Source organism: Dasypus novemcinctus, chromosome 8, assembly GCF_030445035.2.
Source record: "Dasypus novemcinctus isolate mDasNov1 chromosome 8, mDasNov1.1.hap2, whole genome shotgun sequence".
NCBI classification, from domain to species: domain Eukaryota; kingdom Metazoa; phylum Chordata; class Mammalia; order Cingulata; family Dasypodidae; genus Dasypus; species Dasypus novemcinctus.
The window spans coordinates 81436499-81457449 of NC_080680.1; the positions used below are offsets into that span (position 1 = coordinate 81436499).

The 20951-nt window shown below is 39.7% G+C and overlaps 1 protein-coding gene across 9 annotated transcripts in view; it reads right to left on the reverse strand.

Moving 5' to 3' along the window:
* RNF38 (ring finger protein 38) overlaps window positions 1–20951 on the reverse strand; it is a 189008-nt gene that overhangs the window by 155382 nt on the left and 12675 nt on the right. For 2 of the 9 annotated variants that reach the window (XM_071216861.1, XM_058302088.2), the window contains exon 2: window positions 442–522. The exons of the other annotated variants lie outside the window; for them this stretch is intronic. In XM_071216861.1, the coding sequence (XP_071072962.1) occupies window positions 442–487 (46 nt within the window). In that variant the 5' untranslated portion in view covers window positions 488–522. The remainder of the gene's footprint in view (window positions 1–441; window positions 523–20951) is intronic. 9 annotated transcript variants of the gene reach the window in all.

Sequence of the window (20951 nt, forward strand, 5' to 3'; positions counted from 1 at the left end):
GCTGGGCTGAGGGTTTTTTTTTCTTTTCTTTTCTTATTGTTGGTATTACATATACAACATAACATTTCCCATTTTAACCATCTTCAAGTATATAAATGAAAAAGTTTTCTTTTGCACTCTTCCTGCAACTCAGCCCTCAGGTTACTGAGCTCACTGACTCTAACGAATGCCCACTTCTCCATTCCTCACCAGCTCAAACACATAACCTCCTTGTTTTCAGAATTGCTATACCCTGCATTGTGCCAGGGTGAAGACGTAAAAATCAGTACATTGGGTTGTGCTGACCACTGTGCTGACCTAATTTAAAGGTAGGTATGTTTTAGAATTGTAAGGTATGAGAACCTTAGTGATTAAAGAGATAAGCACTCAATCTCTCCATTCCATGTATGAGTAAAGCCCAAGAAGATTAAGTGACTCACCCAAGGATACAAGATTGCTTACCAGCAGAAAAAATACTAGAAAGTAGAACTGATGGTTTCCAGTCCATCTGCTTTGCACATCATTTACATCAACACTCACATCCTGCAAGATTAACATACAATAAGGTAGAAGCAAATAAAAACAATAAGGGAGCCAAATGTAACCCAAATTACTTAAATTCAGGATATTGAGCATCCCAGGAATAAGACAATGAAACCCTAAAATCTGATTTCTGCTAGATGAACTTGTGTTAAAGTATAAGTAGCTTTATCACTGGTGCTTGCGTTCTACTGGAACATGGAGGTGTGGAACTCATACATGAATCAATTCCATTCAAACCAAACATAAGATAGCTATCTTGGAAGAAACACACATAAAGCAGACAGGTAACAATGCCAAGATCATGCTTTAAATAGACTTTTTCCGACTGAATTTAAACCATTTAACTGGCAATTAATCTATTCATGCTAATTCTTTTCTACTGAGTTATAACAGAATGACATGCATCTATCCTTTCAACAAAGTTCTGCCCACATCATGAGATTTTAAAATTTGCAAATGGGCAAAGACATTAATATCTATTTAAATAGTGTAAGTTTTAGGTCAAAGGCTCTCAAATCGAAGAAAAAGTTATCAACAGACTTCAGGAAGTCTGTGAACTCCCTAAAATTGTACACAAAATACTGAGTATATGGACATGTGTGCATGTTTTAGAAGAGATGATCCACAGCTTTTATTGGATCCTCAAGCGATCCATGATATCCAAAAGCTTAAGAACTACTGCTCTAAGGAAAACAAAACTTTAAGGCTGCGGAGGCAAGGCAGCTGATGGCTGTAGAATGCTCAAACAAGGTCATGGATTTACTCTCTTCACAGGCACCAACCCTTTTAGAATTTATAGACACTCAATATAATAGTAATACTGAAAGACCAGAAGTTTGCAGGTCACAAGACAGGGAGACAAGTCCACTATCTACATACAGCAATCAAAGTATAATGACATTTGGTCTCTTAACCATAGAGTATTAGGGTATCTTGTAAGAAAGCAAGATTGCCTTTCATGGCCACACACTGAAAAGAGGGGAAAGAGGGGAGACTCAATAGGGGAGGCCTTAAGGTAAAGGGCACTACAACACCCACTAATTGGCAAAATTCCTCCCTGATTTTACTTTGTATCTCAATCAGTACTACAGTGTCTTAGGGTTAAAATTTACTAACCTCTATTAAGGTATTAACTCCTTTTATTCATTTAAAAAAAAAACAAAACACCTTTGTCAAGCATCAGGGATGGGGTATTGCCCCCATTTTGTTATTCTGAGTATTTGGAATTTTGAGAATAACAACAATGCCATGGTTCTATAAGCTCTGATCACACATTCCTTTAGTCTTTTCAGGACTAAACAATTCTTTCATATTTAATATCCTGGATGTGTGTATGGGTATGGATACACACTGCATCATATACATAGACCACACAAAATATTAACTCTAAATATTGTCTGGTACTTACACAAAAATCCTTCATTCCTTCCACTACTAACAGCATTAATAGTTCCCTTTGAGGTTTGTGGATTTTAGAAATTTTAATTTTCATCTTCTATTGCCATGTACAATGCTAATCTCCCAAAAGTTTTAACTTATTTTGGTGTTGTTGCCAAAAGAAAATGAAGAAAGGATTATTTAGTCAGGTACTCTATGAACATAAGACTCTCCACAGTGACTAGACTATCAGGACAAATGCTCTAATTTACATCTATGCAACATTTTGGGGAGAAATTTTTAACTTAATTCAAAAAAAAAGTTCTTAACTTAAAAAGCAGAAAGAATTTAATCCATTCATCTAAACCACACCTTTCAATATCTGAAAACCATAGTCACGGCTAAAATCATTGTTTCCAATTAAAGATCATATATAATATAAAATATTTTTTCTTGTAATTTCAGAAATTATGATCAATTACCTATAAGATGATGTTGAGGATTTAAAATAGTAATGACTGCTAAATATATCTCATTTCTTGCACAGCACAATTGTTTAATAAAGCACAGAGTTAACTATCCAAACACCTTCTCTAAACAGGTGTCTAGCAAACAAAGAAAGTAATGGAAAGTATTAAGACACCTTGTTTGGAGCCACTGTGGAGGACTGTTTGGCAACTCCTAAAGAAGTTGAATATAGATTTGCCACATGACCCTGCAATACCACTACTGAGTATATACCCAGAACTGAGAGCAGTGACACAGACACCTGCACAGTGAGGTTCATAGCAGTGTTATTCATGATTGCCAAGAGATGCAAACAGCCCAGGTGTCTATCAACCAATGAATGGATAAACAAACTGTGGTATAGTCATAAGATGGAATACTATGCAGCTGTAAGAGAAATGAAGTCGTAAAGCATATGACAACATGGATGAAACCAGAGGACATTAATTATGATGAGTGAAGCCAGACACAAAAGGATGACTACAGTATGGTTCCATTACTATGAAATTAATACATGTTATATGATTCCATTTATATAAAATGTAAATATAAATCAATTTATAAAGATGAAATTTAAGTAGTGGTTATGTAGGGCCAGGGAAGGCATGCTAAGGGGTGTGGAGTTTTTCTTTCTGGAGTAATGAAGTAATTCTAAAATTTTTTCGTGATGATAAATACATAACATTGTGATCATACTAAAAGCCACTGATTATATTCTTTAAGTAAACTGTACGGTATGTAAATATATTTCAATAAAACTGCTTAAGGAAAAGAGATGTGGCTCAAGCCCTTGGGCCCCCACCACATGGGAGGTCCCTGGTTCAGTTCCCCGTGCCTCCTTAAGAAGACAAGCAAGACAGCGAGCTGACGCGAGGGGCTGGCCCAGCAAGATGAAACAACAAGATGACGATGAAACAAGATGACAATGCAACAAGATAATGATGCAACAAGATGATGCAACAGAATGACAACACAACAAGGAAACACAATGAGACACAACAAGCAAGGAGTAGAGGTGGCTCAAATGGGCACCTTCTTCCCACAAGGGAGGTCTCAGGTTCAGTTCCCGGTGCCTCCTTAAAAAAAAAGAAAGAAAACGAGTAGACAGGGAGCACAAAACAATGATATGGGATGTGAATATATCTCAATAAAATTGCATAATAAGTAAATAATTGTACAAGAATAGCCAGAAATAGCAGCTATGTACAGCAGGGAAGACACAAAGAGATTGAAAGGTGAAGAATTTTCTTGTTTTTCTGTTTTTTGTTTATTATTATTGAAATAATGAAAATAATACTGATTGGACTGATGAATGCACAACTATGTGATTATATCAGATACCAGTGATTGTACACTTTGGATGAACTGTATGCTTTATTAATAAGTATCGATAAAATTGATTTGTTAAAAAAGATAGGTTGTTTGAGGAGGAGGGAATAGATGTTACTGTATGATAATTTTTTAAAATTATTTTTTAATAGGTTGTTTGCAAAACTAAGGGTTTCATTTCCTAGCATAAGTTACCACTGGAAGGCAGAGACTAACCTATTATAAAATTTTACCACCCAAACAGGAAATTCAGAGGCAGGAAAAAAAAGAGCTTTTATCCATTTTTGTTTAGTCAAGCTTTTATCAGAATAAATGGTGGTTACAACAAAGTGTGTCTGTGCAAGTGCTTCCCTAACCCCTGCCCCAAGAAAAAGAGAAACAAAGTTAATCCAAAGAGTGAAAAGTAAAAAAAGGACAGTGGTATGAAACAGGTTTTTCCTAGGCCCAGGAACACCTACTTACTGGAATGGGACAGCAGTGACATTAGCACATATAAAGAAACAAAGGGCTAGCTGAAGGTGGCAATCAGCAAAGAGAAATTCTAAGACATGAACTTTGGTCAAGTCCAACTGTGCCCAGAGAACAGACAATGAATGAGGGGAACACAAACATTTTGGATACTAAAGGCATTTGAGGCTGATGAAGAAGAGATTTTTTCATAAGCCCTATAACTTAGATGAAATTCTCACAAGATTTTGTAAGCATGTACTGTACATGCTTATGTAACGAGCAGCTGCTACTAAGAGCCAGGCACTATACCAGGCTCTGGGTACATGTTGGTGAACACAGGAGACAGACTGTCCTCTCATGCTTCCTGCAGTCTCGTGGGGAAGACATTAAAAAAAAAAAAAAAAAGGGCAGGACAGTCCCCTTTACTTCTGTTCTTCCCAATCCAATCCCCTGGTCAGAAGGAGGTACTTTAGGATAACAACATATCAAAATTATATCAGGGAAAGAGGTCAAAATAAGAGAGGAGTCTGTACATGCTGTCGATAATTCAATTTTGAATATGATCATCCAAAAGCACCTTACCAGACCGAGCCAGGAAAAGGTCTACCCCAAGTCTGAACACAAGTTGTCAGTCTTCCCAGCCTTGGGCAAAAGGAAGTTTATGTGGATAAAAAAAGAAGAGGTATAGAAAAGGAAGGAAGGAAGACCAAAGAAGGGCTTCTAGGAATTCACCCAAGGCAATCCCACCCAAGGAAAAGTTAAGGACTATTTTGCACTCTCCTTTGAATTCACTTTTTTTGTGGTCAGTTAGGATTATGACCAAACTCTTCAGTTCATGGACAGGCTCATCTGTCCTTCCAGACCCAGAGGGACATTATGTAAATCCACGAATGAGTAACTGCAAATTGTGGTAAGTGTTCTGAAAGAAAAAAGAGTGCCATGAGAGAGCTGAGAGGTTGAATCTCCTTTAGATTGGGTTGTCAAGGCAGGCCTCAGAGGACGTGACCTTTAAGCTGAGAGCTAATGGATAGTAGGAGCTGAGAACACCAAGGGCAGAGTAAGTATTCTAAGAGAAAACAGCTTGTGAGAAGGCCCCTGAAAGAAAAACTGGGTAAGTCTAAGTGTGCGGGGGAAGCCACTGAATGGTTTTAAACAGGCACGTGACCCATTATTTCAAAAGGTCTCTTTGGCTGCTTTGCAGAGCGAAGACAGGAGGGAGGCCGGAGAAGAAGTACAAAGACCTGCTGAAAGACTACTGTGGTAGTTCAGTGGAAGCGACAGTACAGTACTAAAGCAAAGAAGTGGAAGTATACAAGATACATTTTGAAGGGGGTTAGAAAAGATTTGGTAAAGGATGTGGGGGAAGGAGGAGTACATGAGAAAAAAAAAAGACACCAGAAGTGACTACCAGGTTCCACGGTTCAGCAGTTGGATGTCATTTGCTCATGGGGAAAAAAACAAAAAAACAGTTTGGATAATAATTTCAGTTTTGGTCATGTAAAATATGAGTTCTTCGTAAAAAAAAAAAAAAAAATGGGGAATTGTCAGCATAATATTTAAGTCTTTGGAAGCAGATGATATCATCTAGAAAGATAACAGAAAAAAGAGACAAAAAAGAAGCCCGGAGTCCTTAGGAATTCAAACATAAAGTGATTGGGGTGGAAGAGGGTAGGAGGAGAGGAGGCTAACAAAAAAAAAAATTTTTTTAAAGTGGGAGGAAAACCCAGAGTATGAGGTTACAAAACCCAAGAGACAAGTATTCAAGGAAGAGGGAATGGTCAACTACGGAAACTTCTGGTAAGAGAAGGAATGAGATATGTCTGGTGGATTGTCCATTCAACTGGCAGCCCACCATCACTGGTAATCTTTTTTTTTTTTTTAAGATTTATTTTTTATTTATTTAATTCCCCTCCCCTCCCCTCCCCCGGTTGTCTGTTTTCTGTGTCTTTTTGTTGTGTCTTGTTTCTTTGTCCGCTTCTGTTGTCGTCAGCGGCAAGGGAAGTGTGGGCGGCACCATTCCTCGGCAGGCTGCACTTTTTCCTTTGCGGGCTGGGTGGCTCTCCCTACGGGTGCGGGGAACACCCCTGCGTGGCAGGGCACTTCCTTGCGCGCATCAGCACTGCGCATGGGCCAGCTCCACACGGGTCAAGGAGGCCTGGGGTTTGAACCGTGGACCTCCCATGTGGTAGACAGAAGCCCTAACCACTGGGCCAAAGTCCGTTTCCCAATCACTGGTAATCTTGACAAGAGCCATTTCAAGGAAGTGGAAGTTAAGGGTCAAGCTGACAAGGGCTAAAGGTGACTGCCTGTACACCAAGCAGCCTATTTCTCACTTAGCCAACTTCCAAGCTATTACCAAGAAGCAAGGATATTATCTCCTCTCTCTCCAGCCCTACAAGTCTCATAACTGTTCTTCCTGCTTCAACCCTTCAGCACAACAGCCAGAGTGGCCCTTTTAAAAGGTGTTACATCACACAAATCCTCTTCTCAGTACTCTATCTTCTCATCCCACTAAGAGCAAAAGTCAAAAAGAAAGTCTTCATAATGACCTACAAGGCACCATCCTACCTCCCAACACTTTACATCTTCTCTGTAGCTACCCTTGTTCCTTCCTTTAAAACAAGCAGTCTAGGGAAACAGATGTGGTTAAAGTGATTGAGCTCCCACCTACTACTTGGGAGATCCCAGATCCCAGGTCCGATGCCCTAAACATGAGCAAGACAGTAAACTGACACAATGGAGCAGATGTGGCAAGCTCATACAACAAGATAATACAAAAAGAAGACACAATGAATCACAATGTGGGGAAGGGTGGGAGGTACAGGGAGTGAGGCAGGGAATCCCTTATATTTTTTTATGTAACATTTTATGTGATCTAAGTGTCTTTTATGGGAAGCAAACTTGGCCCAGTGGTTAGGGTGTCTGCCTACCACATGGGAGGTCCACGGTTCAAACCCCGGGCCTCCTTGACCCATATGGAGCTGGTCCACACGCAGCACTGATGTGCACAAGGAGTGCCGTGCACAAGGATGTCCCCCACGTTGGGGAGCCCCACGCACAAGGAGTGCGCCCCGAAAGGAGAGCCACCCAGCGCGAAAGAAATTTCTGCCTGCCCAGGAATGGCGCCGCACACACAGAGAGCTGACACAGCAAGATGACGTAACAAAAGAGACACAGATTCCCGTGCCACTGAAAACAACAGAAGTGGACAAAGAACATGCAGCAAATGGACACAGAGAGCAGACAAATGGGGCAGGGCGGGGCGGGGGGCGGGGAGAAATAAATAAAAATAAATCTTAAAAAAAGTTAAATAAATAAATAATATATTGGGAGGGGAAAAAAAGACACACAAGGAAAACACAATGAAAGACACAACAAAGCAGGGAGTGGATGTGGTTCAGGCAATTAGGTACCTCCCTCCTACATTGGAGATCCCAGGTTCAGTTCCTGATTCCTCCTGAAAAGACCAGTACATAACAAGCAGACACAGCAAATCAAACAACAAGGGAGTGGGGGGAAATAAATTTTTAAAATCTTAAAAAAAAGAAAAAGAAAAATGCAAGCAGGCTCACCCCTCAGGGCAAATGCCCTTGCATAACTTGATTGCTCATTTCCTTTAGGTGTCTGCTCAAAAGCTACCATACCTTGGGGTATACGGGAACCTTTTAAGTTTTTTAATGTAACATTTTGTGTGATCTATTCATCTTTTTTAAAAAAAGACAATTAAAAAAAAAAGCTACCATACCAGAAATCTTCTTTGACCATTACCATTATATATAAATAGCACTCACTTCCTTCGTTCTTTTTTTTTTTTTTTTTTTTTTGAGGTACCAGGGCCAGGGATTGAATCCCAGACCTTGTCTGCGGGAAGGTGGCACTCAACCACTGAGCCACATCAGCTCCCCACCACTCCATTCTTGGCTTATCTTCCCATACCAGCTCTATTTCTCTTTTGGCAGTTATCATCCTATGGTATATTGTATATTTATTGGTTATTGTGTCTCACACGGCCAGAATGTAAGCTCCATAAGAACAGCAATTGTACTTGTTTTGGCTCACTACTGTCCACCCAGCATGTAAGTCTGGTACAAAATAGATACTCATATTTATTTGTTGCTCATAATTCATTAGAAAGTCCTTTCACATGGTAAATTAATAAACTGGCACTCTCAATTTTGACACAAGTTTTCTGTTATTTAGAAAGAAAACAGTTCGGCAATTCCTCAAAAAGTTAAACACAGAACTCTCATATGACTTAGTAGTCCTACTTCTAGGTACATACCCAAAAGAACTGAAGCAGGTACTCAGATAATACCTGTACACTAATGTTCATAGGAGCATTATTCACAATAGTCAAAGGAGCAACCTAAATGTCCTTCAGCAGATGAATGTATAAACAAAATGTTGTGTATATATATACAATTGAATATTACTCAGCCTTTAAAAGGAATGAAGCCCTGATACATGCCATTACATGGATGCCTTAAAGACATCATGTTGAGTCATATTAAGTCAGACACAAAGGGACAAATAATGTCTAATTCCACTTACATGGAAGTTAGAATATACAAATTAATAAAGACAGAAAGTAGACTACAGGTTGTAGGGAGGGAGAAATTGAAAATTACTGCATAATGGGTGTAGGGTTTCTGTTTGGGGTGAAGAGGGCATGACAGGAAAGTGCTGGTAAAGGATGGTGATAATGGTTGTGCAACACTGAACACTATGATGGATTAATACCACCCAATGGTATGCTTCAGAGTGTATGAGATAAGTTTATGTTACATATGTTTCCACAATTTAATAAAAAACAAAAGGGGCAACTAAAGAGACAATGGCAATTAAGTGCAATATATGATTGGGACATATGAAAAAGTTGGAAAACAGACTGTGAGCTTTATATCAATGTTAAATTTCTTGTACTCTGTAACTGTATCAAAGGTGGTTACAGACATGAATATCCTTGTACTTAGGAAGTATACATGTAGGTATTTGTGTTCAAGGAGCACGATGAGTGGAGAGGGTGTGGCTTAGTGGTTGAGAGTATGCTTCACATGTATGAAGTCCCAGGCTCAACCCGCAGTCCTCCAAACATAGTAATAATAATGAATAAATAAAAACTAAATAAAATAAAAAACAAGAAGCATGATGAATGCAACCTACTCTCAAATGTTTAGAAGATAGAAAGATAGATTAGATAGATAGATAGATAGATAGATAGATAGATAGATAGATAGATAGATAGATAGATAGATAGATAGATAGATAAAGATAGAAAGGAGGATATAGATAAATGGGCAGAAATGAGGTAGGGAAAGAGGCAGGAGAAGAGAGAACTCAAAACGGCAATTGAAGAGGACCATCTAAAAATTACCATCAGATAAAACCTAACTGGAAAATCACCCACCCAGACTTAGTGCCCAAGGCCTAATGCCAGAAAATAACAGATGACAAAAAGCCTACCCCCACCACACTCTTTGCTTCAGAGACCCCTTTCCTGGACAGCTACCACTCCAACAGGAATACAGAGGCTGTAGTAAGTGTAGTTTTCAATCCCTCTTTTACATAAGGCAGACCAATGAGAACCTTGGGAATTATAAGTCCTCATTTACATGGAGGGGGAAGAAGAGGCCAGCCTTAATAAAACAGCACCCCTCGGCAGGCGTGACTCAGTGTGGCTCTTAGGAACATGCCCACACTCCCATCTTGAGTGTGTATTTTTGCTTTACATTAAAATCTCTTGCTACTATATGACTAGTACTTGAATTTTCTCACAACTGTGTCAAGAACCTCCTAGCCTAGGTCTTTATCCAAGATTCCCAGGGCCTTACCGACATCAGATTTTGGCGACCACTTAGGAACAGGAAAAGTAAGTACAGGCCGTTGGCCTTTTCTTCCTGCCCCTGGTCTTTCCTACCTGCTCCTTTGCACTCTGTCCTTTTGGCCATAGAACATGACCTCGACCCATCTGCCTGACTACAACTCCCCTCCCCAGAGGGTGGTGGAGGACTTGTTCCTCACACCAGGCAGATTCAAGGGCCACGCAGGTGACACCTGATACCTTCCTTAGGGGTTTAGGAAATTATCAGAGTCAAGGAGGAGTTCACCAGCCACTTTTCCTGTCCCACTGCCATGCAAGAACCCCTCTTTACTGCTTCCTCTTTTACAACTTGCAACCTTAGTTTCTTTGCAGCTTAGATACGCCCTTTGGTTGAGACAGGATGCTTCTTCCTCCACACAGCAGGTCCCCACTGCACTCCACCATTTAGGGGATTTTGCTGTTTCTGTGGTGATCCACAGTCCAACTACAAACAGTTGAGCCCATGGACTCCCATTTAACCACCCCATGAACCATTAAAGTTAGACAGCTGCATTTTTCAGCCATCTGCCTCCTTTGTCATTACAATCCCAGACCTCCCCGTTTCACTGGGGAGAGCCAGACATGGTGTTGGTCATAGGATATGACCCCTATTCCTTCCAAGGAACATTCTCTCCAAATCCTCATGTACCACCCTAAATATTACTCAGATACCCTCAGAAGCACCCTCCAGGGACACGTCCTCTTCTTCATGTTTAAAACTCTTCTGACCCATATCTATCTTGATTAGAGGTAACTGGATGGTCATTTTCGTGCCCGCCAGTTCTGCCTCAGACTTTCCTGTCCTCTCAAACTTTGGAAACGTTAGAAGAGTTATCAGGCCCCAGGAACACCTGAGGGCCCCAAGGTCAGTAAGACCTAGGATGCTCAAACTGGAATACAGGGAGTGAAGGGGGAGCCCTCATAGAGACCCCATACTCATTCAGAAACTCACCGTGAGGTCCCGCTATATCCTTTCTTATCTTCCTCTTTCACAGGTCAATACAGACCTAGCAGAAGACCAGGACATGGGTAACTCTCCCTTTATACCCACAGACTCCCTCCTTGGGTGCCTCTTAAAATACTGGAGCACTTTCCAACTGTACGGCCTAAAGCGGAAAAAAAAACTAAACTTTTTCTGTAATACCATACGGCCACAATATAGAAGATGGAGAAACATATCCTGAAAATGGAACGCTTAATTACAGTACCATACTCCAATTAGACCTTTTCTGTAAGCAGCAGGAAAAATGGACCGAGGTGCCTTATGTTCAGGCCTTTGTGGCATTATATCAAAACCCTGACTTCCAAGGGACCTGCCACTTATGTTATGCCCATATCTCTCCAAAAAAGCCAATCAGGATGAAAAGGTCATTTAGAAATTTGAATATAGAAACTATTGGGGGGAAAAAAGGTTTTTCCTAGGCTTCTTGATCCACAACCCCCCTCACCCCCCACCAGGGCATTCTCTTTGAGAGAGCTATTAGGGAAGGGCTAGGTGTGATAAGATAGGGAAATGTAAGTTTAGCTTAGAACTCTGTCTACTAGGCCTGAAAATTAAGAATGACAGGTCAGAGGAAATATTATAAACCTTAGTTTGCATAGTTAGTCCTGTAATTCCTCAATTTAAACCTTTTTAACAGACTTTTGCAAGTCTTGGAATGAGAGTAAATAATCCAGTTACCAAAGTGTAAGTAAGGAAAAAAAAGTCCCTGGAAGCTATGGAAAGGTTTCTCTAAACTATGATTGAAACAAATTAAACACTGTAATACATTCCAGAGCCTGGGAGTCAGTACGCTTTTGAAGTAGTTCACAATTTTAAGATTATTATTTTTTTAAACATTGTAATAGCTATAATTTTTTTTTATTTCTCTCCCCTACTCCACTCCCCCCCCACACACCAGTTGTTTGTTCTCTGTGTCCATTTGCTGCATGTTCTTCTTTGTCTACTTCTGTTATCAGCGGCACCGGAATCTGTGTTTCTATTTGTTGCATCATCTTGCTGTGTCAGCTCTCCGTGTGTGCGTGTGCGGAGCCATTCCTGGGCAGGCTGCACTTTCTTTCGGGTTGGGCGGCTCTCCTCAGGGGGTGCGCTCCTTGCGCATGGGGCTCCCCTATGCTGGGGGCTCCCCTGCGTGGCCCGGCACTCCCTGCGTGCATCAGTGTTGCACGTGGGCCAGCTCCACACGGGTCAAGGAGGCCCGGGGTTTGAACCGCAGACGTCCCATGTGGTAGACGGACGCCCTATTGACTAGGCCAAGTCCCCTTCCCTTAAGAATATTATGAAAAAGAGATTTTAGTCTCCTGTGGAAAAAAATATATATTTCTTGCATAAATTATAACTTTCAATTTTATTCAACTTAGGTATAATCTCCAGAAGTTTATACAGATACTAATAAAATAAATTAGGGCCGCGGGCTTGCCCCAGTGGTTAGGGCATCCATCTACCACATGGGAGGTCCGTGGTTCAAACCCCAGGCCTCCTTGACCGGTGTGGAGCTGGCCCACGCGCAGTGCTGATGAGCGCAAGGAGTACCCTGCCACTCAGGGGTGTCCCCCGCGTAGGGGAGTCCCACGCGCAAGGAGTGCACCCCGTGAGGTGAGCCGCCCAGCGCAAAAGAAAGTGCAGCCAATGGCATCCCCCCCCCCCCACACACACACACACGGAGAGCTAAACAAGAAGACGCAACAAAAAGAAACACAGATTCCCGTGCCGCTGACAACAGAAGCGGATAAAGAAGACGCAGCAAATACAGAAAACAGACAACAGGGTGGGGGAAGGGGAGAGAAATAAATAACCTTTAAAAAATAAAAATGAAATAAATTAGCTTTATATTTATTAAATCTTTAAGATAATAAAAATTTTAAGTTTGTGTTTAATAAAATTAAGTCAAAGAAAATACAGATCTGTGCTAAATTGAAATGTCCAGTTTTCACAGAACAGAACGAGTTGTATAAGATGTGACTTAAATGGATATAGAAAAAAGTAAAAGGCTTGTGGAAGTGAATTCATAGTTAATGCTGACTAAAATTTGATGAGCTTGTTTAAGGGAGTGTTTTTGTCCTAAGATTAAAATGACTGGTTTTTCATGAGAGCAGGAAATATGTAGGACAAGACTTGAATGGATATGGAAAGTTGTAGAAACTTATTTAAAAGTGAAACTTGCCTTAAGGTAAAGTAACTAGTCCATGTAGTTATAAATGGTTACAAAAGATTATAGGAAATTAAAGGTTGTAGGAATTCTATAAAAGCATTTTCTAAACTGAGAGATTTCAATGTAAGTAGCTGATTCCAGGAAGCCATTTATTAAGTAAAAATTTATAAGTTGATAGTGATCACAAAAAGTAATTTTATAGCAGAAAAACCTGCCAGATACCACCTCAGTCTGCTATGATCTTTGCTAAGATTTGTTTACCAAGTGGTGTACTGAGGCAAAATACAATTTAACTTTCTCTCTGTTAAATCAAGTTTCTTAAATGATTGGTCTGTTTTGAGTGGTAAGATAAACTACTTTTGAAATTGTATATATATATAAAGAATATATATATATATAAAGAACAAAGAATCTGTGCCTTATCAGAATGGCTTCATCATATACTTTTTAAAAAAAAAACAGAGCTACTGCTATTTTGGAAATTAAGTCTTTTTCAAACTATTTTACTAACGTATTTGTTACTGTGCTAAACAGAGGCCTATTTAAATATAATGTTCAGACAATCTTTAATATTCTAATAAAACCATTAAGGATATCTTTAATTGCAAACTGCTACCAAAAAAAAAAATGTTCTTTCACCTTATAAAAACTTAGGTGCTTAAAAATATGTTTGTTAGAATTAACATTACCAATATATTTATTTTTAATTCAAAAAAAGAATGGGGGAAGTGGATGTGGCTCAAGCCACTGAGCTCCCGCCTACCACATGGGAGGTCCCAGGTTTGGTTCCTGGTGCCTCCTAAAGAAAGACAGTGAGCTGGCGCGACAAGATGACACAACAAGAAACAGGAGGAAACATATAATGAAAGATACAACAAAGCAGGGACTGGGGGTGGCTCAAATGATTAGGCACCTCCCTCCCACATCTCATTCAGTTCCCATGACGCCTAAAAAGAACAGCACCCAACAGACAGACACAGCAAATGCAAACAAGGGGGTAGGAAGAAATAAATAAATCTTAAAAAAAAAAAAACAGAGTGGCCATAGAGGAGCTGACTAAGGCACTAAGTATGCCTATTAAATATTACAACCTCGTTCATATTATACAAGATTGTGAGATCTGTTAACAGCTACAACCACATTCAATGCCTTACAGAAGTGGGCATATGCACAAAACCATCCTACCCTTAAGGGAATGGCAAATACAGTCTTGCATTTAGACCAGGTCCCAACTACTGCACATGGTGTCTCTTCATTTGAGTTACTGGCATGGCCAGTTAGTATAGCCTCTAAAACAATAAAGTTATCTGCTATATCATCTGGCCATGCCTCCAAACAAAGGGGATGGAAACATGCTGCTGCCAAAGACTCCTGTGGCTTTACCAGCCAGTGACAGCTCAGTCTCCTTAGCCCTACAGTGGACATTGCCTCCAAACCGCTCTGTTTCACGGTACCAGAGGGCGCTATGCAAGAAGCTGGTGAACACTGGAGCCAACCTTCCAGTTTTCAGGGCTGACAGTACTACAGTATATCAACTGCCCAAAAGACATACCAATACTTGCCAGACCCATGTGAGTAAAACCTAAAGAAAAACAAATGGCTTTATGGCCTGGTCCTGTGGAGCATTAACAGTGTGCTATTGTAAGCCTGGATCTCATCTACTCAAAGCAAATGTCCTAGGGCCCATTTTACTCACCAGAGAAAACCTCCCCCCTCCAGGCACCTACTAAACATTTGTGCTTACACTTTTAGGCTTCTTTTCCAGATTCAAACATCTTCTTCTATTGTCTTCCTTGATTGGGCTGCCACTGTAACAACCACCCACAATCAATATGACTGTTGGAAATGCCATACCAACTCTCACCTCACTGAAAACATCCCTATTGGTAACATCATAACAAGCACATCCACTGGGTGGAAGGGTCCATGCATCCTTTCACATACTCCTAATTGATAAAAACAATTCAGTCCCTGGTAAACCCTGTTTCTTTCTGGGTACTTCTACTTCTCCCTCTCTCAATCCTTCCTCTAAAGAGGTAACTGCCAAATCCTTCTTTGCTATCTTTGCTACTGGAGATATGGAAACAGCCAGCCAAATTCCAATAAACTGGGGTTTGATTCCTCATCTGCCATAGACCAAACCTTCATTTAACAGCCTCACTCGAACAAGTCCCCCATCTCTTAGGTAGCCCTCTCTGCCTCATTTCCAACGGGACAACATGTCATTCCTCCCCATCTTTTTTGAATTCATCTGCTTTTAACTCTCTGAGGTCACCAGTATCTGCCTCCCACCCGGTGATGTCTGTCTCTGTAACTCCTCTCAGGGACTTGTTTCTTTTCCCTGCATTGATAACTTGTACTTCACAGGATATTGTATTCTGGGAACCCTAACCCCAATTAACTTCAGTGTTGCCCATTTAACACCTCTAAAACCTTGCTAAAAACAGGCCATTGCAGGAAAGGGCATTAGGCCTAGTGCTAGCTGGACTAAGGACATCAGTGGGAGCCCTACCTCCCTGGGGAGGGGGCAGTTTACACATCACAAAGGTACAATAAGAAACACCTCTCAAGAATTAGGAAACCTAGACAAGGCTAGAGGAGACACCTTAAGTAATTTATCCACCTCCCTCAATTCCCTGGCCAATGTAGTCTTAGACAACCACCTGGCTTCAGACTATCTCCTGGCTGAACAAGGTGTTACCTGTGCCATCATTAACAAACCTGCTGCACTTTTACGAACACAACAGGACAAGTTGAAGAACACATAAAAAAAGATCTATGATCAGGTGAAATGGTTTCACTCCTTCAGGAAAAATCTTCCTTCTACCAAAACAATCTGTGAGGCCTTAAAATCCATTCTCTCCTTCCTCAATTGGTTCCTTCCCCTCTTTGGACCATTAGTTCTGTCAATCTACTCTTAATCTTCAGGCCCTGTTTATTCAACCTATTAATTAAATTTGTATCTTCTAGACTTCAACAGCTCCACTTTAAGATAATAGTCATGCAAGGATTTTCTCCAGTCCCAATCGCAAATGTCCCTTGGGATCTTTACATTTAGTAGCCAGAGAATTCCACTCCCATGAAAGGCAGGAACAAATTCCCTATGACGGCATGATGTAGTTACAAAAGACAGATATAAGACAAAGGAGGATTCCTTTGTCATGCCTTAAGAATAAGGCACGGAATTCTTGGAAGGGGAAATGAGGTAGGGAAAGAAGTAGGAGAAGAGAGAGAACTCAAATTGGTAATTGAGGAGGACCAACAGAAAATTACCATCAGATAATACCTAACTGCACTGGAAAATCACCCACCCCAGGCTTAGCACCCAAGGCCTAGTGCCAGAAGATACCAGATGACAAAAGGCCCACCCATCACCAGACCACCACAGGCTTCATTTCACAGACCCCTTCCCTGAACAGCTACCATTCCAAGAGGAACACCGAGCCTGTAGTAAGCGTGGTTCAATCTGCATAAGGCAGACCAATGAGAACCTTGGGACTTATAAGTCCTCATTTACATGGAGGGGGAAGAAGGAGAGAAGTCCAGCCTTAATAAACCAGCACCCTGAGCCACAGCAGGCGTGAGTCAGTGCGACTCATACCAGAGCGCCCGCACTCCCATCTTGAGTGTGTACTTTTGCTTTACATTAAATTCTCTTGCTACTATAAAACCAGTCCTTGAATTCCTTTTCACTTTTCAAGAACCCTCCTACCCTAGGTTGAGGTCTTTCTCCAAGACCTCCCAGGGCCTCACCAACATGAGAAAGACAGAAAGATAGAATGATGTTCTAGATGCAAAACATTAAAACTGGTCAATCTGGGTATCTGAGTGGGGGAGACTGAGTTCTCTATATGGGTCTTGAATTATTTTTACAACTATTCAGTAATTTTGAAATTATTTCAAATTAAAAAGTTAAACCAAAAAAATTACTTATGGATTCTGAGAAATACTTCTAACAAATACAAATATTTCCTTAACTTGTTAGATTTCAGTCCTACAGTAACCCCACTAATTAACAGTGAAGCACCTGAAGCTGGCTCATTAGATTAAAGTCAAGGATACAACACTTTTCTGTATCTTATAGTCTAGCCATGGCAATAAAAAAGAAAAATGACAGCAGAAAATAATTAACATGAGTCTAAATTAGCAGTATTTGCCAATAATAAAACCTGTCCATCTGAAAAAAAAAGATAAATTAATGAAAAATTAGTAAAACAACTAAAAGTTCAAAAAATAGGCAATTTATAAAATAAATATTCAAAAATCAACGGCTTTCCCTAACATCAGAAAAACTTAATATAGAATGAAAAATACACCACTGTCAAAAGCAAAAAGAATGTAAAATACATGGCATTAAAAATTGTGAATTACAGTACAAAATTTCACTAAGGCAAGTACTATGGCACATAAAAAGAGTAAGTGGAAAGAAATCATGTTAATAGATGAAAAGACACAATATTGCAAAGATATCAATTATTTCCTACTTAATAAACGTAATGATTTCTAATGAGTACATCAATGGGATTAAAAAAAAAAACTTTTTAAAGATGTACCTGGAAGGAAAAAAAATTGATGAAAGCCTAAAATCTTTTTCAAAATAAAAATAACTACAGAGATTTGCCATATAAGCATTTATTGTATACAACTATAATAAGTAAAAGGTGTTCTCTTGGTGTGGTAATAGTGACAGAATAGAATACATTCCAGAAACAGATCCAAATATAGAAGGAAATTCAGTACATGATTAAAAATGTCAAATGTATAAGGAACAGTTAAATTAATTGTATATCTTTATCAAACACACTGGAATATTACATAGATATTAAGAATGCGGTAGATTATTTATAGTGCTGTGGGAAGATGGCCATAACATATTATGAAGTAAAAAGATCAAATTATAGGAGTTACAACATGATACTTTATGTATTTTAAATATACATATATATGTATTTGAAAGCCATGCTATGTATAGAAAATGTCTGGAAGTACACACATATCAAAATGGTACCTTTCAACACTTCTGGGATACAGGATTGTAGTGGAGAGAGAAATAAAAACGGCAGGTCCATCAGTCCGGGTCCCAACAGTAAGGAGATGGCAAATTCAAATTAGGAAAATCTGACGGGGGGTTATTTATAAACGACTAATTACCAAAGGAGGTGATGGGGAGTATCTACAGAAGCAACAAGGGAGATAAAACAGAAACCAAGACTAGCAACAGCAGGACTACTATGGTTCCTAAGCTCCAAAGGATGACAAGATTGATTACTGGAACCGAGGAGATTGTCATGGACTGAAGGCCAGCCCAGAGACCTCATTCTTCTCTCCCCTCAATCTCCTCTAAAGACTGAACCCAACAGGAAGCTAGAGGGCCTGGGAGCTCTTTTCCTGGGGCAGAAAGGAGGGTGGAAAATGGTGGAAGATGGATCTGGAGAGGTAAGTGGAGGATCTCTAGCCCAAAAAATTTCTCTTAACTTTTTATAATATTAATTACACAAGTAAAAAAAATACCATCTCTTCATTAAAACTTTACATAGGAAAGCTAAAATCCTACCCTCCATAATCCTAGATCCTTCTCCTCTCCAGAAATAACCATTTAGATAATCATCAGTTTGGCAGGTATTAACTTTTTTATAGGTAGAGACACATTCCCATGCAATATATATATTATAGATTTGTTTTGCGAGGTTCTATTTGTTTACTACGAATGGAATTACTCTATAACTTTCTGCAACCCTTTTGTCCACCATTTTCAGTTCAGTTGAAACTAATGCTCAAGAAGTCAAGACAAATTGTTTGAGTCTCCTCAGGGTTTATACTCTACTACAGTGGCTCTCAAAATATGCTCTCTCCCCAATACACACTAGCTTCATTAACATCCACCTGGGAATTTATTAAAAATGCAAATTCTCAAGTCCCACCCTAGACCTAAAGAATCAAAAGCTGGAAAGATAGGGTCCAGCAATCTGCTTTAACAAGCTCTCAACATGATGATACATTAAGTAAATCAAAGTGTGATAAGCACTGGTCTACACCTCAGAGTCATAAACCATAACCCCAATCCATATAACCCTCCACACATCCACACAGAGTGTCTATAAGTGGTTTCTGGGGATGAGGAGGAGGCCAGCAGAAAGAGCAGTGGCTTTTAATCTCTTTGAATTTGAATCTATCACTCTAGTGGGAAAAACATCAGCGCTGCATGCCCTAGTTAGAATATGTTAGTGGTGTCATCTTAGTGCATGACAGCACATAACTAGAGTTAAACCGCCCTGGAAATTTATTCCTCTTAGGTGTCACTGTTATAAAGTAATAATTTTTCTTTTAAAATAAGTGAATTTCAATTTTAACCCCAGGCATAATAAAATTACACACGACTAGCAAACATTTTGTAACTCTAATAATGTAGCGGAAATCTTTTTTAAAATAAACCTCGGGGACATACCTTCTCTGTTTTAATAAGGATTACCTTTAGAAATGTATCTATCACCCATCTCCATAATAAAGCCCCCACATCCATACAGCTGGAAAGGAAGAAGAGGGAACTCCTAGCATTCCAGCTTTAACTTCCTGATGCCTCCCACTCAGGAATTTTCTTTCAAAACCTGTGCCCCAAGGCCCCGGGCTCTCTCTCCCTTTTCACTTTCTTTTTCCTCCATTGAATCTCAATGCTTTTTAATGTGAACAGATTCTCTCAGGAAATCTGCCAGGTGAACTACATACATATTCATGCCTGAGAATCATAACAGTATCTGCCAGGTGAACTAAATACAATTTGGATGACTGAGGATTATACAGTCTCAGTGCTCAATCCATCTTGACCCTGCTTGCAACAATCTTTTTCAGGGCAACTTCCAGTTTCACTTCTAGCTCTTAACAGGCTTCAGCCCCACCCCAATGCAATACAACTCCCCTCCCCCCAACCCCCTCAGCTACCCTGACCCAGGAAGCAGAATGGTCCATACCCAATTTGACTTGCCTCTTCCCTCTAAAGCAGTCGTGGAACTACAATTACTAAAGCCACTGCCAAATCCCAGGTCATGAAAACTTGTCCCTGTTATCTCCTAAGGTTTTATAGTTTTAGCTCTTATATTTAGCTACTTGATCCATTTTGAGTTGATTTTTGTATACAAAGTAGGGACCTAATATCATTCTTTTGCATGATATTAGTTTTTCCAGCACCATTTGTTGAAGAGACTGTTCTTTCCCCACTGCACCCTTGTCAAAAATTAATTGGCCATAGATGTGTGGGTCTGTATCTGGACTTTTGATTCTGTTCCATTCGTCTATTTGTCTATTTTATACCACACCAAACTATTTTGATTACTGTAACTTTTAGTACACTTTGAAATCTGGAAGTTTGAGTTCTCTGACTTAGTTCTTCTTTTCCAAAATTATTTTGACTACTCAGGTCAACTTGCAGTTTCTTAAGAACATAGTTTCTTAAGAACATAGTTTTAATAATAAAAACATTGGATAATTAGGTCATGACTCATATTTTTGTTACATAGCAGAGATAGCCAGCAGTAATGTCTTCTATAAGAGCCCCCAAATATACTGCAATTCTAGACATATTCTGAGGCTAAGGTTCTTAAGAAGTTCAAACCAGTAAATGTGTAGAAATTTCTCAATTACCTATGTTAAACTAAGCTTTTTATCCTGCCTGTATAGAAAGAATGTTTTCCTCCTATGAATTAATTCTATATCGTTTAATAATTCTGTAAGGCAGAGAATTCATCTTTCTTTTCTAGGAA